The sequence below is a fragment of the Anastrepha obliqua genome, chromosome 1, assembly GCF_027943255.1.
Source record: "Anastrepha obliqua isolate idAnaObli1 chromosome 1, idAnaObli1_1.0, whole genome shotgun sequence".
NCBI classification, from domain to species: Eukaryota; Metazoa; Arthropoda; class Insecta; order Diptera; family Tephritidae; genus Anastrepha; species Anastrepha obliqua.
The window spans coordinates 68708379-68726729 of NC_072892.1; the positions used below are offsets into that span (position 1 = coordinate 68708379).

The following is an 18351-nucleotide window of genomic DNA, read 5'->3' on the forward strand; positions in this document are numbered from 1 at the left end:
CACAATGTGCAATGTACACATACGCTTACATATGTACAGTGAAACCTCCCTTGGGCGGACACTCACCGTCGGCTGATTTTTGTCCGCCCAAGAGAGGTGTCCGGTTATGGGAGTGGGTAGCTATTTTATGAAGTTTTGAATTTTTAACTAATTAAATGCTTACCAATTGCTCATTTAAATAAAATATATTCATTAGATTGCTCACACAAGATTTGTATTTATTAATTCCAAAATTCATACACATGCATACATATCTCATATAAAGTAATAACAAAAATAAAAATAAATATTTCACTTAGAACAAAGCATTTTTGTTTGATTATTTAAAAAACTGGGAAATTGTCGATTGACGTAAATTTTGTTGTTTATTTACAAGGAAAATATTTTGCACATGGCTCTCTAATTCTTGCAGCAATTCAAAAGCAACCAGGTCTTCGCTGCAAAATCTTTTCAAATTTGAAATAGCCCCCAAAGCAGTTTCGTTTGAGTTAATTGGGTAAGCTTCTTCGTGAACGCTCACAGTATCAGTATCATCAATCGTTTCAAAACTTTCAGCCATTACAACGTCCAGCTCTAACTCAGAGCTCTCGGTCCATACATTATTATCAATTGCTACGAAGTTATCGCAACTTGAGTGACTAGACTCTCCAAGGGTTTTTGATAATTCCCAAATAGAAGCAATCGTTGCTAACAGCAAATCATCTTCGGGCTCGAATTCAGCTGGAACATTTTTAGTTTTGTCAAAACCTGCTTTCTGGAAGCAATTTTTCACGGTTTCCGGTTGAACCTTCGCCCATGATTCTTTTATAAAATGTATTGCTTCTAAAACATTTATATTTTTGTTTGGCGAACCTGCCTCCATGCTAACCAAGATATTTTTTACTTGAAAATTTCGATAATGAATTTTAAAATTTTGGATAATTAATTCCTTGATCCAAAGGTTGGCAAACTGATGCCGCGTTACTGGGAAGAAAAGTTACCTTAACATTTTTCAAACTCATATCACGTGGATGAGATGCCGCATTGTCAAGAAATAATAGTACTTTTCTATTTTGCAACTCCATTTTTTTGTTAAAATCTGTCAACCACTGTGCCTTCTTATTTGAATACCAATGTACTGGCAGTTTTTTAATATCAATTGATGCAAACGCTCTCGGCCGTGCAGCTTTTCCAATAACAAGTGGTGTTTCTTTCTCTCCTTCCATATTAGCACAAAATATGACAGTCAGACGCTCTTTCGAAAGTTTGCCTCCTCGATATTCATCATTTTTTAGAGCCAACGTTTTCTTTGGCAAAGCTCTAAAGAAAGGGCCTGTCTCATCAGCGTTATAAATATCCCTGGGGCCATATCCAATTAGCATTGATGAAAGTTTTTCCAAAAATTGCTTGACATCTTGCATATCAACAGCAGCACTTTCACCACAAATGTACCGAAAAGTTATGTTATGTCTGGTTCGCCATTTTGGTAACCAGCCATTAGAGGCCACAAAATTATTGACACCCTGTTTTAAAGCGATATCTCTAGCCTTTTCCTGAATTATTGGCCCGATTATTGGAACATTTTGGCTTCGGGCCCTACAAAACCACTCGTAATACATCTCGTCAATTTTTTTTCCACCTACTTTCATAGAGGACCTTTTGCTTTGAATATTGTTTCCATCCATCCATTTCGCTCGGATATCTTCTTTATTTTTAACGATGTGCGCAGCCTGGGTTTTTCCAATTTTGAACCTTAAAACAGATAATATAAGGATTCTGTACATAATTAAGTCGATTTTCTTTTTCATTGAAAACTGTTTTTACCTTCCGAATATAAATTAGAACTATGTTTTTTTTTTAGTAAAACTTCACTCACTTTAGTAAAACCTCACTAGCGATTATGATTGTTTTTTTTTACGTCTTTTCACTTTCACTGAACACACTTAACTGAGCAAACCAAACTAAGCATGCGCTTTAAAAATTTTTTCAACAAACACGGGAGTCCCCTTTTTTTTATTTACTCATATCGTATGTGTTTCTGTATACATAATTGTAACGAACGTTTTGCATTATGTGTGTAAAGTTTTGTCCGCTCAAGGGGAGTTCGCGTCCGCTCAAGAGAGGTCTTTTTCTGATTTATTATGAAACGAAATCTCTTTGTCCGTTGACAAGAGGTTCGCGTCCGCTTAATAGAGGTTTTTAGTCTAATTTTATGACAAATCACTGTCCGCGTCCGGCCAAGAGAGTGTCCGGATAAGAGAGGGGCATTTGTTCTGAAAAATGCACTTAAAACTTGGTACATGAAAAAATGTCCGCCCAAGGGAGGTGTCCGGTTATTAGAGGTGTCCGTTACGAGAGGTTTCTCTGTACTTACATGAAAATCGGTCGGTATGCATTTGTTTCGATGCAATGAAAAAGTCTTGCTTCACCCAATATTATAAATTTAGCGGTATTGTTTATATGTATATGTAGGAGTATGGAAGTGTACTGAAGCCGGATAATTTATTTTGATTGGATATTTTGTTGTATTTTATAGCTTTTCCTTTGTGCTGCCCACTTCTCGATTTGTTTTACGATCATTAACACATTAGCTTGTATGCAAGAGCCACAAGATTTGCTGACAAGTTACGGTTAAACCGTCACATGAGCATAGGCAAGCATGGCTTAAAGCGAAATCTAACAATTGTTGGTCGCTCGAAGCCAAGTAAAATGGTTTGCATAAAAACGATCTGAAACCTGAAAAGAGAAATAGCTAAATAAATTTTCAACACCAATACGTAGTAAGCTTGCTAATGGTGTTACCAATACCGTAATATGGTTTCATAAGGTGGCATCAAGTGAGATTTCGGGATTAGCAGCAATCATATTTGGATGTGCAATGTCAAAAATTGCACTCACAAAATTCGAGAGCTAAGACTTTGTTAAACTTAGAAACTTCCTCGAGCGCTTATGATCAACTCGTGACCAGAAAGATCTTGTAACCTTTCAAGTTTGTGTAGTTGCCAAGCATCCGCTGATTTGACGCGAAAACCAGTTTTTCAGTGGTAGACCCCCACCTCACAAGTCTCCTACCTAGATCGCTCATCCATCCAGCAGTTTTTTTGCAATGTCACTGTGACCAAGTACACAGCAGAGTCTAACAACAAAGAAAGAGCCCAAGGCCTTATTTGCCGCTTGGCTGTTGGAGTAAATAGACGAGTTTTTGGCGTGAATTTCACCTCAGCCTATTTAAATATGTTTTGTTGTGCTACTGTACGTCGACGGTGTTGTTGACCGATTCTCAATTTACTACGTTTTTTGGCTATTGTCGGTTATAATCGGTATATTTATTTAAGAATATTATCCAAAATATATCTCGTGTCCGTAGTTTGAGAAAATTTCCTGCACTAATTACACTGTAGGTAAAATATCAGGTATTATCTTTTAATTAATTGACCACAGAAACAGGCGGATCATTATGACACTCGAAGATCGTTTCGCTGAAAAGGGAATTGCCTCCCTGCGCGCGGATTTCTGTAGGAGGATTGAATCTAAAAGTATAATAAAAAAAAGAGGTTGTCTATAAAGTCGGTTTACTGACGATAGTTTAACGTGACAACGTCATACCAAAATGCAATTTTCAAAACAAAATTTTAATTTTATTTGTTTGATAGATATTTTGTATGGATATAGAGAAGGAGGTGAATGGTATCGTGAAAAATGAAACATTTATCGAATTCATGAAAGATATGTTCAATTTCGATTGTGCATCAGGCGTTAATAAGTCAACAACACTAAGAGGCAACATCATCGATTTGCCTTTTTCAAGACACATTACACTCGAAACACCCCCTTTCATTTTCTACTTTTCCTATCATCTCCTATTCTCAACAGAGAAATGGTTCATTACCATACACACAGGAAGAAGGCATATGCAAATACAAGTATGTGAATTTATATACATATGCGCATATACATACATACATATATAGGTATGCTCACTCAAGTAGGAGAGAGCCAGATGTCGAACGTTGCCGAACGCGGGGGCTGATTGTGCTCTTTTTCGTTCGTTCCGCGCCCTCGCTTGCAGTTCAAGCAAGATAACGACGCATGAGCGAGATAACCACACATTTTTTCGTGCGTGGAGCCGGTTAAATCGAATTATAAGACGTTATCACGTCAAAAAGCAAATATTAGTTTGGCGGAAAAGGAATCCATTATTTTATTGGTAGATGGCTGTAGCGATCGATATCTCCTAAAGTTTCTTTCAAACTATTGAAAGCTAGGTAACTTTCATACTACAAAAATATTTTGCGGTTTTTATTTGTCCCATTCAGTTGTGAGTTACAGGGTCTTAACAATGTAAGTCAGCAAAGAGAAAATTGAGTACATTTTACAATTTTTATTTGATAAAGGCGAAAATGCGAGCCAGGCCGCGGAAATTATTAATGCTGTTTATGGTGCCGATACTGTAACAGCTAATTGCAAGCAATTTTGGTATCGTCGATTGCGTTCGGTCATTTTTGACGTTAAAGACAAAATCTCAGAAGTAATCGAAGTTGCCAGACATGCTAGTAGTCGTATCATCGCCTAAGAGCTAAAGATCGACTATAAAGCAGTTTTAAGCCATTTGCGCCAAAATTTTACCATTAAATAAATATAAAATAATGGAATTAGTTTTCGCTAATATAATGATTTACCAACATAGCTTATGCTAAATTAAAAAAAATGTATAAAACACAAAATTTTTAAATACTAAAATTTGGTAGAAATTGGTCAAAAAGTGCCCAAAATTAAAAATAATGAATTGCAATCCATCGAAAATGGGCGGCCTTCTATCCTAGTCTTCAGTTTATTTTTATTAAAAAATAATATTGTAGATAAATTTTTCGAGGTATAATGCAAACTTAGAATCGAAATATTTTGAGAAAATTACCTGACCCAAAAGAACGGATCTCAGATCCGCAAAACTTATGTGCTTTGGCGTTTTCATATGTCATTTAAGCGTCCCTACAGCGTTATTAAATTATCGCATCTTTGGAATTTTGGAATACTACAATTAAATGGAAGGTGCCCAATTTTTTTAAAACTCAATACGAGGCTACCTCTATGAAAAGTACATATGTACAATAGTAAGATTCGTTCAGATACTCTAATTTTCGTTCAAGTTAACGTGTGGACAGAGAGACTTAGCTAAATTGATTTTTTCGCCTTTCTGAAGGCAGCTCGATTCCTCTTGGCTGTCACAAGCGACCGTTTTATAACTCCCTTGTGCACTTGTGCGGCATAGCTAGTTACATATGGTAGATATAACAAATATTTAATTGATAACAATAAATTGTATATATATTTACTTATGTTTGAAGTTTCTTTAAAGTGTAATTTTTCTCCAAATTACGGGACTAAGCCCGAAAAATTGAAACTGTGGAATTCAAAAGTTCACAGCACGAATATATGTTATGTTTGTGTACATGAAAGCCAAAACGAAACACTAAGTACAGTGAAAACAAGCTCTGTGGTGTATATGCCGGAACTTTAAAACTCGAATTAGTGTTGCTCAGAACGCGGAGGCGCTAGTATGCATAACCGCAGCGGTAAAGGAATATTCGCTTTAAACTAACTACCTAAAATCTACATTGTTAAAGTGGGATTTCCGGATTGTGAAGCGAAAGCATAGCGCTAAGTGAAGAAAGAGCACTAAAAATAAATAAATAAATAAAAATTAAGAGTGAAACTGGTACACAAATTTTTGTGCTTATAATTGACATATATTTATTAATATTGTTTTTACCTGTGACGCGGTTTTAAATTTGTTCATACATACAAGTATATACATATAAATATATAATACGTTTTTAAACTTTTCCGCCAATTTGTTTTGTTATTAATATTTTTGGAATGTAAAAATTTGGCTGTCAAGTGATTAACGCCTGATGTTAACATCTAATTTATATATAATGTAAATAGTGTACAAAATAATATCGAATATTCAATAGAATATCGAGCGATTTAGTTTTTGGTAAAATATTTTTTTATGAAATGTATGCAAATGCTCGTAAATTAATGTAAGAGAAAGGATAAGAGGTTAAGTTTATTTATTTTGAAGTACAAATTTGTCAAATATATTCGGCGAAGTAAAAGGTTCTGAATGTTTTTGCTAGACATCTTTAGTGAGCCATCTATCAGATTACATCTGCTTAAACTGTACGAGAATTTAAAGCTGGCAGGAGGCTTAAAAAATCCGTTGGCTGTTTTGTGTTTTATACAGCCAGTTTTGTGTTATGGAGGGGGGGGGGGGGGGGGAAATATAAAATTCGGTGCATTCTTCAGTACTTACGCATACCACAGGCTGCTGCTTAAGGGCTCAATGCAGTATCGAATAAAAGTTGATAAATTATAGCAATTGTCGAGTCGGACCGGCATGTAAGCACTTATTTCTTTGCCGAGAAATTGAAGATGAGTCAGAAATCTATAAAAGCACCGTTTGGGTAAGGATAATTATTACTAAGTTAATTTTACTGTCGAAATAAAGCAAAAAACCTTGACAACTTTTTACTTCACCTAATATGTATTAGTATGAACATATGTTGTACTTATACATAATTACCGTAATCGGTACTTCAAGACGTATTTTTGTATTATACATAATTTTACCAACAACCTCAATATGGTTATTAAAACGTTTAAATTTACAAAGCACGAAATTTTAGACGTTTGAGCTTACTTTTAGATGAGCGCACTTGATGAAAAAATTATTTGTGTAATGTTGCTTTCAGTCGTTGAAACTTACGGAATTCGTGTAAGCGATTGCTCATTCAAATTTCGACAGTTGTTTTAGGCCGTCAATTTTCGAAATTTTATAGTCATTTAAATGAATAGCTTTAATAGCCACAATATTTAAAATGTTAACTGCAGTAAATCAGTACAAAGTGTTATGTTATGTACACACGTAAGCATAATTACCATATGTACGTAGTATGTATGTATTTGGACACGTCGTGCACTGCTAATGCAAGGTAGAAGTCATGACTGAGAATTTTAAGGCAGAAAATAATAAAGTTTAGTTACAACAAGAGATCGCCGTGCATGTGTTTGAATACGGTACGTAACTGTGTAATTTCAAAGTGAGCTAAGTACATGGCGTATGAGTGATATTCGATTAAGAATCTGGTTTAAATCATCAAAGTATACATATTGTACATTTTTTCATTTTCCGATTTGATGCATTGACAAGCTGCCTGTTTGATCACAATGCTAAGAATTAACAAATAAATGTGTTGCTTGTCATTTGAAAGATATGCATAAGATAAAGTATGAGAAAAATTAGACGCATTTATTTTTATTTATTTACCTTTTAGATGTAACATACAACATTAAAACTAAATAATAAACTTTAAATTTTTAGTTAAATATTAGTTTTTCGTATTTATCTAAATTTATTAAACAATCCGGCGTCCGAAAATTTTTATATTTTTACGTTCAGTTTCGAGGCAATGATGAATGAATTAAATATCGATAAATTTACGATCAAAATTAAATAAATATTTTTAAATATAGGCAGTAATGGAGAAAAACAATTAGAATCTATAGTCCGTTACTTCAACGCTGGAGAATATGAGCTCTTCAATCTATCCAACAGTAGACAGAAAGAGACATCAACAGCCTGAAAATAAAGGGTGTTTTTTTAGAGGTTAGGTTTTCAAGTTGGCACTACTTTTTTCGTAGATGGTCTTTCTGACAGCTGTCACTTGATTTATGCTCATTTTGGTTTGCCATTTCATAATGAATAGACTTACACCTGAACAACGTTTGCAAATCGTGCAAGTTTATTACGAAAATAATGGTTCGGTTCGCGCGACGCATCGCGCGCTGCGTCCAATATTCGGTCGACATAATCGTCCATCAGAGTCACTAATTCGATTAACCATGGATCGGTTTCGCACCACGTTTGCTCTAGTGGATAATACGCATCCTCAGAGACGTCGTACAGTGCGCACCGAAGACGCTATTGCTGCTGTGGAGCAGAGTATCGAAGAAGACCCGAATGAGTCCATCCGCCATCGCCCGCAGCAATTGGAGATGTGCCCATCCACTTTATGGAAGATTTTGCGGAAGGATCTTGGTTTGCGGGCTACAAAATCCAACTCGTGCAAGAATTGAAGCTGAACGACCATCAAGCGCGTCGCACGTTCGGTGAATGGGCCCAAAACGAGATGGCCACCGATCCCGATTTTCACAAGAAAATTTTGTTCAGCGATGAAGCTCACTTTTGGTTGAATGGGTATGTCAATAAGCAAAATTGTCGCATTTGGAGTGAACATAATCCACAAGCCATTGCTGAGACGCCGTTACATCCTCAAAAAGTCACTGTTTGGTGTGCTCTATGGTCAGAGGGAATCATTGGTCTGGTCCATATTTCTTTAAAAATGAAGCCGGCCATAATGTTACAGTCAATGGAGAGCGCTATAGAGCCATGATTAATGACTTTTTCGTGCCTGAATTGGACGATGTTGATGTGGGCGACCTTTGGTTCCAACAAGACGGCGCTACTTGCCATACAGCCAACGCAACAATCGATTTATTGAAGGAAACTTTTGGTGAGCGCATTATCTCGCGCCGTGGACCTGTGGCGTGGCCTCCAAGATCGTGCGATATAACACCGCTGGACTATTTCTTCTGGAGCTATGTGAAGTCGCCTGTCTACGCAGATAAGCCCGAGACGATTGACGTCTTGAAAGAGAATATTCGGCGCGTTATTGCTGACATACGGCCCCAATTGCTGCAAAAAGTGGTCGAAAATTGGGCCTCTCGGCTGGAATTTATTCGAGCCAGCCGCGGCGGCCACTTGCCCGAAATCATTTTTAAAACATAATGGCAAACCCTTATCTTTATAATAAAGCTAAATTCTTGGCCATAACATTAAATTATATACGTTTTATTTCATCTTGAAAACTTAACCTCTAAAAAAAACACCCTTTACTAGACGTTTTAACTTTTGTTCTACAAGTGGCGAGACTCTTTCCAAATAAACGAAAAGGTTCCTTTCAAAGTAAACTGTTTGGTAAGATATATTTCAACGCTTTTTTTCATTTTCTAAACATTGTTTCTATTTCGAAATCGCCGTCAACTTCTTTTATGAATTCTCTTTTATCGCCCCAATTTTCGTTAAGGTTTGCCATTGCCTACCGAGGAGCGACCGCCATTAGATCAATGTATAGACACGACTGCTCTATTAATTTCGATACGACTGCTTTTTAATTTAGCTTACCAATTCATCCATTGCCATTCATAATATTTATTTTTGTGTATGCAAAGATTTCAGTTCAGTGGTGGAACCAAAATTTGCATAATTAGCATACAATTTAACTTAATTCGAGCAATTCAAGTAAAAACTTAACACCTTAATATTCTGTAAACTTGTTTTTAAGCCCGTGAGTGTAAAAAATCTTTACGCATCGCTAATTATGTTTTGTTGTTAGCCGCAATTCAAAGTTAAGGCTATTAGTTGTGCATGTATTAGTATGTACTGAATTGCAGTAGTTTATTTTTTTTCATCGTATTTACAATACTTAGAAACTCCGCAGTGTGAAAAGAAATCACAAAGCACATCTAATCGATGAAGGCAAATAAAATTGAAATGAAAATCAAAATAAATGCGCGCCTTTCATAAACGGTTTCGCTGTGCTTTTCTTTTAGTGTGAATAGAGTTTTCTTTTTTTATACCGCACTTTACTCAATCTGTGTTTATAACTACTTCTAGTAGTAATGATAATTAAGGTTTGAATTAAAAAAATATTTTTTTTCGGCGGTCATCTTGTTGTACTTGAACTTTTTTAATTTACTTACACAAAAGCTATTAAGCCATTAAACTAGTTGGAATGCTCATATTACATAAAATAGTGACGCGTTCGTGTACGCTGTCTAATTTGTGTCGTCCGTGACTTTATTATTTGCATTACACTTATTAAATAAAAAAACAAAAGACTCAAGCTACGCATAATAAAAAAGGCAGAAGTTTAAAAAGCGTGACATCTATTTCTCTTCACATTAATGGAGTTTTGCAATTAACGATTTTTATTTTTTAACTTTTTTACCACTAAGCCGAACCAGCGACATCGACAGCAACAGCAACGGTTACAACTATGAAAGCGGTTTTTATTTAGCCATAACGTTAATTGGGTGCCTCAATGCATTACAGGCATTTAAGTGTACACGTTTCGAGCACACATTTTCAATGATAATTGAAACACGCCCACCTAAATAGCTAATACATAAATGGAGGTGAAAAAGAAATAAGAAATCGCAAATAAAATACATGACCGTTAATCAGTGAATTAAAAATTAAAAAAAACTGTGATACATAAATTTTGAACAATACAAACCATTGTGCTTGTGATATTGTGTAGAATATGTAACTAAGTGTCTGTGAAAATACTCGTATGTATGTATGTTTATATGCGCATAATTCCAAGTATGTAATTATGTAAAAGTAAAATATGCTGAAACTAAAAAAAAAAGGAGTGTCTAATCAAAACATTTCAAATAGTAAGACAGATTAAATTCACGCACTTACTAAAAATGTGCAACACAATGACGGCAACGGACAAAGCAACGGAAGTAACAAACGGGTAAAATCCATGTAGAAAATACAAGTAAACATATCACTAAGTATTTAATAGCTCGTTTATTGTGTGATTGGGCAATCGCAATACTGGCGGTTATTGTCAATTCCGGGATTTCAACATAATTTTAATGCAATAGCGGAATCACGGCATTGACCTTATACTCATTAGCCATAAGGATAGAACAAATTCAATAAATAATTTAAATTTTCAGACATTCTTGATATTATTTGGTCGTAAGTTATCTTACAATTACTTAAAATTTGTGTACGAATTTAAGGAGTGAGTTTTTGGATTGCACTGTAACATTAATTATTTTTACAAAAAAATTATGATCTTATTTTGATGAAGGCGAATCTATACAAGGTGGCGACAGTAGAGCAGTAACAACATTTCCATGTAGTTTGTTTTTGTAGTTCGGTATTTTGAATATTAGTATTTCAATACGTCGGCTGCCGTAGCTGAATGGGCTAGTGCGTGACCACCATTCGCAAGTGCCCCAGTTCGAATCTCCGGGCATGAAACATCAAATAAATAAATGAAACATCAAATCATAAGGAATATGGAACACTCTAACCCAGCTTCAGCTTTCATTGCGGTCACTCCATTTATGGAACAACATCAAGACGCACACCCTAAATAGGAGGAGGAGCTCGGCCAAACACCCAAAAAGGGTGTAAGCGCCAATTATATACATATATATATGCTGTTCCCTCTTAGGAGAGAAGATTATTCCGATTGCGATGAAATTAATGATAAGAATAATAAAAATATGTGTATTTAGCAAAAGTACGTAAAAGAAAAGAAATTTTAACAGTTTTACAATTTTGATGAGGTTTATCATACTTCGTTCTGATATGTACAATATATGAGAAAGATATATGTGCATATGGGTGATGTTAAAAGGGGTGGAAGAAAAGCCTTGGGATTATCATATAAGTAACAACAGCACATTCCTCAGCTAGCACCAGCTGGTACCGCATCGAATACTTTCAAAGCCGAAGCGTTTGCATCCATTCGGGCAACATGATCCAGCCAACATAGCCCGTGGATCTTTATTCGCTGCGCTATGTCTATGTAGTCGTAAAGCTCATACAGCTCATCGTTCCATCATCTGCGATATTCGTCGTTGCCAACGTGCAAAGGCCCCTAAATCTTCCGCAGAATCTTTCTCTCGAACACTTCAAGCGTCGCTTCATCGGATGTTGTCATCGTCCAAGCTTCTGCGCCATACGTTAGGACGGGCATGATGAGAGTCTTGTAGAGTGTTAGTTTTGTGCGTCGAGAGAGGACTTTACTGCTCAATTGCCTACTTAGTCCAAAGTAGCATTTGCTGGCAAGAGAGATTCTACGTTGGATTTCAAGGCTAACATTGTTATCGGTGTGAATGCTGGTTCCTAAGTATACGAAGACCTTTCCAACTTCGAAATCATAACTGTCAAGAGTGACGTGGTGCCGATACGCGAGTGCGCCGACTGTTTGTTTAATGACAGGAGGTACTTCGATTTGTCCTCGTTCACCACCAGACCCATTCTCTTTGTCTCTTTATCCAGTTTGGAGAAGGCAGAACTAACAGCGCGGTTGTTAAGGCCGATGATGTCGATATCATCGGCATACGCCAACAATTGTACGCTCTTATAAAATATTGTGCCTGAGCGATCAAGTTCTGCGGCTCGTACGATGCTCTCCAACATCAGGCTAAAGAAGTCACACGACATCGAGTCACCTTGTCTGAAACCTCGTTTAGTTTCAAACGGCTCGGAGAGGTCCTTCCCAATTCTGACGGCGCTGCTGGTGTTGAGCAACGTCATCTTGCATAGCCGTAGTAGTTTCGTGGGGATCATTCAGACATCGCGGCATATAGGAAACTTCTTTTCGTACTGTCGAATGCAGCTTTGAAATCGACGAAAAGGTGTGTGTCGATTCTCCTTTCGTGGGTCTTTTCCAAGATTTGGCGTATTGTAAATATTTGGTCGATGGTAGACTTTCCAGGTCTAAAGCCACACTGATAAGATCCAATCAGTTGATTGACTGTAGGCTTCAGCCTTTCACACAATACGCTCGCTAGAACCTTATAGGCGATATTTAGAAGACTAATTCCGCGGTAATTGGCACAAATTGCAGGATTGCCCTTCTTATGGATTGGGCAGAGCACACTTAAATTCCAATCGGCAGTCATGCTTCCATCCGTCCATATTTTGCATGGAAGCTGATGCATGCACCTTACCAGCTCCTCGCCACCAAGTATGAATAGCTCAGCCGGCAGTCCGTCGGCGCCCGCGGCTTGTTGCTCTTTAGCCGTGTTATTGCTATTCTCACCTCGTCATGGTCGGGTAGCGGAACGACAATTCCGTTGTCAACAATTGGGGCATCTCTGTGACATGCACAGCTATCACTATTTAGCAGGTTCGAGAAGTGTTATCTCCACAATTTAAGTATGCTTTGGGTGTCAGACACCAGTTCGCCGTCTTTGTTCATACAGGAAAATGCCCCGGTGCAGAAACCTTCTGTAAGCTGCCGAATTTTTTGGTAGAATTTTCGGGCGTTGTTCCTATTGCCCGTTGTTCCTCGTACTCACGTATTTCGGCCTCTCGTTGGCATCGGTGTGTATTTTCTTATGCTGGAATCTGGGGCTGCAGACTACCATGTTTCGTGCACCGGCGAAGTCGATCAGCGTCTGTCCGTTACCGGATGTTTCGCTGTGCAGGCTGAATTTTCCGACTGTGAGACCAAAAATTCCCTCCTCGCCTACCCTGGCGTTGAAGTCGCCAAGCACGATTTTTATGTCGTGGGGGGGCAGCGCTCATAGGAACGTTCCAAGTCCTCATAGAAGGAATCTTTGGTCGCATCGTCCTTCTCTTCCGTCGGGGCATGGGCGCAAATTAGCGAGATGTTAAAAAATCGCGCTTTGATGCGGATTATTGCGAGACGCTCGTCCATCGGAGGGAACGACAGTACTTGGCGACGAAGTCTCTCTCCCACAACAAATCCGACACCGAATTTGCGCTCCTTTACATGGCAGCTGTAGTAGACGTCGCAAGGACCAAGGTCCTATGGTCCGGACATTCCAAGTGCATGCCCTCAAATCATAGTCCTTAGTTCATTTGCAGGGGTCGTCATCAGTGTTGGAAGTTCTCATCCGAGGCTTTGTTGCTGTTTTCATTGGGGGGGCTTTTTAAGTGGCGGGTTCCAGCGCACAACCAGCTATCCTGGAATTCTTCGCCTTCTCACGTTAGCGGGTGTTCGGAGTCTACCCACAGGAGCTAATCCCGGACGTTGTGAGCTGCTTGAGCCATATGCAGAAGAATCGTCCTGGCCACTCCCAAGTGAATGGCGATTGGTAACTTTCTCCATTTGCGTGGACTTCTACACATGGAATCACCCTCCATGAGGAAGAGGAAGGCCACCTATGCGTTGGAAAGATCAGGTGGAGAAGGACTTGGCTTCACTTGGTATGTCCAAGTGGCGCCGGTTAGCACGAGAAAGAAACGACTGGCGCGCTTTGTTAAACTCGACCAAAATCGCGTAAGCGGTTCTCGCGCCAATTAAGAAGGAAGAACAACAGCACATGCCTTCCACTGCTCCGACAAAATGGTACTCAGCCGAAATGGTTCTCTCAACCCTTTAATGCATTAAAAGTAATCAAAAGTTTAACAAAAAAAAAATACTCTAATAATAACAAAAAAATATTCTTAATAATAATATCGATTACAAGACTCGCTTATAGCTCCAAAACTATACATTTTTATAACCCAAATTCCTTTCGCAGGATAAAAAACAAATTATGTGAATTAGTTTAGAAAGACAGACTTAATTGGTCCGAGTGAAATTGTACTTTGTTCGAAACATTTACATTTGTACCTACCATAGATGGGTAAAAGTCACTAGGGGTTTGTACAAGAATGATTGAATACAACTTTACACCATTCCAGGCCGTGACGTCAGCACAGATAATAAAAAAAGGAAAAGAAGAGGACAAATTATCGAAAGCATCCCGTGTGGAGTGCGAAAGCATTTGGAAGGCAAAAAAAAAAACTTCATTTGGAGTCTTTATTAACAATCGCGCTTTTACGCACTTAAATTTTTAAACTATTTTTTTTTAATTAAAAAATCAAAATATTCACTGATTGATTGCCAAACAAGTAACCTTTGTGTGCAGGTTTACTTTTTTCTGGTCAAACGTCACTTCTTCTGTCAAATTCATCAAGAACAAAGTAACAATTTGCGGATGATGCTGGCTTTCTATTCTTTCCATCATGGGATTTGCATTGTATGATAAATACTAATTATAAGTAGAATAAAAATGTGTTTATACTGATGAAATACTTCTTTATGTTTTTTGTTTGTTCTTAACAATAAGAGATTTCATGACAAAGGATTTCCCACTATTTTTGTTATTTTTTTGTCAATAAAAACTGGAGCACGCATTTAAAAGTTAATTAGTATCCATATGTTAATTTTAACAAGTATGCACATTAGGGTGACTCTTACACGGAAAAGGGTTTATATTAAGTTCTCAGACTCACATCCTAGAAACACTAACAACTGAGAAATATCTTCATGAAGTAGATCAAGAGTAGAGTAGTAATGTAATTTATTGTAGCTCCAACTTGCTTTCCACTCTGTAAAATTACCAAAAATCTGCCCACTAAAGATAAAGTTTTTAAAATAAATTGGCTATCAAACTTAGTATTCTGTAGAATTTATAAAAGTTATGAATTAAATGAGTTGTTAATAAAATAAATTATAACTCATATTTATGGTTGGACTAATTGAAGAAAGTTAACAAGTCTTAATTTTTCAAGATTCGAGTCACATTTTGTTAATCAATCTAAAAATTTACAGTCCTTAATTTTCTTCTATTCGCATATTTCTTCGGGGGTGAAATGGAGAATACAAACACCTTTTTTCTCCACACATTTAATAAGGGCTGCCTTATTGTGTACGACGGCCGTCGTAGCCGAATTGGTTGGTGCGTGACTACCATTCGGAATTCACAGAGAGAACTTTAGTTCGAATCTCGGTGAAACACCAAAATTAAGAAAAACATTTTTCTAATAGCGGCCACCCCCCGGCAGACAATGGCAAACCTCCGAGTGTATTTCTGTCATGAAAAAGCTCCTCATAAAAATATCTGCCGTTCGGAGTCGGCTTGAAACTGTAGGTCCCTCGATTTGTGAAATAACATCAAGACGGACACCACAAATAGGAGGAGGAGCTCGGCCAAACACCCAAAAAGGGTGTACGCGCCAATTATGTATATATACATGCGTATGCACTATAATTATATACTTTCCACACTCGTTAAACCCTTAAAAAAGATAATAATAATAGCAAAAAAATATTAATTTTTTGCTTTTAATAAGCGTTTTTATTAACTTACGATCTATACACATTATTTGTCACCTTATTTCATGTAACACATAATTATTTAATAAAAGCACATTATTAGATGCGCCATACTCAAAAATAAAATAAAATATTTGCAAATGTATTTTTTTTTTTTTGTTTCCACGTATGTGCACGTGTATTTATAGCACGATGGAGAGAATAATGAGATGGCGCCTATCGGGGTTCCGTAACTTTGCTCTTGGCGAATTTGACAACGAGTTACGTGATTTTAGCTCCAGTATGGCCAGATTACTATTTTCGTAACTTGAATTAGCATTTTTTTTTTGTTATTTAGTCTCGGAGTTTTAGTTCTTTCTTCATGAAATTTTTCTAGCCTGTTCTAATTAAAATGTAACATTTATATTTTTGTAAAATATACATTTTTTAAGAATTAGTTAAATAATTCACTCAGTTTTATTTAGTTTTACTTTTTTTTAACATCTGGTGGCATTGCCCGCGATTGCAGGTGTTGTTGGTGTTCTTCTGCTTTCGGCAGTCAAATCTCTCTCTCGCTACTTTGGATATAAAAACGCACTAAAATGCCCATTTAAAGAAAATAAAATATTATATTAATTTTTTGTTAAATTACTTCAAGAAATTTCAGTGCGTGACCAATTGTTTTTAAATTGTGCGTTTTTTTAAATAAATGGTTTATAGTTATGTATAATTTAATATTAATTTGTTAAGAGATACTCTTTTGTTAAGAGAACGACTTTTTTGATATATTTGAGGGTATGTAAAAATATAAGGTATTTTTTTTGTAAAAATGTCATTATGGTTTCTCCAGTATTTTTTTGCTTATTTTACTATGAATACCCCTCTTGATGCTCTGTGTCCCATTAAGAATTAAGGACCGGAAGAAATGATTACACCTCTATGGTTTTAATTCGCATTTAGTAAATTCAAAAGCCTTTTAAAATGTGTAAAAAGGTTTTCAATCTTAAGAAGAGTTGAGAGAGGGGCATTTAATATTCTTGCATAACCTTAAAAGTGTCAAACAATTAAATTCACACTTTCAAAATATCTAATTTAATAAGAACCAACTAATTTTCATTAGCACTAAAGTCTTCTCAGAGTGGCATTTTTTAACATTCTTTTGTATAATAATACATTTTTTTTTACTTAAATTTTCGGTAGCTTTAAATTAAAAAAAAAGAAACCAAAACGAAACTTCAAAATTTTCGCATTTTCGGTATGAAAAAGCACTAAATTTATTGCGAAGAGCAAATGGTTGGCAATACTGCACAACTTGGAAAAACGTGACGTCACGCACTCTTGATGGGCGCAATCTTCTTTCTATCATTCTTGTATTTATAGTATACTCTTTATGAAAGAGAAACATTTCTCCACAGTTTACAAAGAAGTATGAAACATTCCTTTTCGGTCGACAGTTAATTTCGTTTTCAACATACTATATGATGACATTAGTAGAAAACTGCCCGCTGAAACTAGGCATTAAACACATTTTAAATTAGAATTATTTAATATACCTTTTTTAGTTTTTGAACTTTTGTTTCTGTTTAAAAAAAACATAAACGAAGTTTTTTAAAAGCGTTGCTTGTCTAATATAAACCTTTTATTGGACTCAATGAAGCCAGCTTAAACTGCTCTTTTGCTCAGTCTTATTGGATTGCGCGATGACATCCTTCGACCATGTCAATTGACTTGTAAAGGAGCCTTTCTAAAATGGACTTTGTATAAGAAATCTTGTTAACGGTTTAGAATGGGGAACAGAAAGTCATGAATTAATTATGTTAAGAATTTATTTATGTATATATTTGGTTGACACACCAAGTCACTAATTCTAATTATTCTGCTTTTTGTCCACATTTGCAAGATCATCCATAGTTTTAATTCGTGTCTGAAAGTTTTTATGAAAATACTTACACTAAAATCTAAAAATTCTTTTGGAATTTGTATACATTTATTTTTAGCACTTCCAAGCAACTGATTGGGAAGTAAGAGAAAATACAAATTAAAATTTTTAAATTGCATATTCAATTATATTATTTGTGTTCGATAACAGCCTTATTTTTTGTGTTCGATAATAGCCTTCGCCATCCATCAATCTAGAGAGTAAGCGAAAATTCCCTCTCAAATAGCAGACAAAGCAAAACAATTAACGAATGCAAAGTTTGCCATCACTTGCAAAAATCGTTAGAAGAAGAGATATCCGCTGAGATTGTTTAAATTTATCTGTGTTAAAAAAAGAAAAATACCATAAATATGCTTATATACATGCGTTGTTTTTTGTTGTTAAATTTTCCATTTTATCATTTCTGACTGTAAACTGTAAATTTCGGGCAAAAGTGTACAAAGAGCCAAATTGAGCAAAAAATAAACTAATTTGTTTACAAAGAGCTCAATCATATGCTTTATA

General features: G+C 36.2%; 1 protein-coding gene across 10 annotated transcripts in view; it reads left to right on the forward strand.

Moving 5' to 3' along the window:
* Positions 1–18351, forward strand: part of LOC129249282 (facilitated trehalose transporter Tret1-2 homolog) — a 65533-nt gene that overhangs the window by 34059 nt on the left and 13123 nt on the right. For 2 of the 10 annotated variants that reach the window (XM_054889000.1, XM_054889087.1), the window contains exons 1-2: positions 5523–5695; positions 10060–10586. The exons of 1 other annotated variant lie outside the window; for it this stretch is intronic. In XM_054889000.1, the coding sequence (XP_054744975.1) occupies positions 10537–10586 (50 nt within the window). In that variant the 5' untranslated portion in view covers positions 5523–5695; positions 10060–10536. Of the gene's footprint in view, positions 1–5522; positions 5785–5960; positions 5978–6005; positions 6024–6328; positions 6447–10059; positions 10587–18351 lie in introns of those variants that run through there. 7 more of the 10 variants (XM_054889016.1, XM_054889042.1, XM_054889008.1 and 4 more) reach the window with 7 other exon arrangements.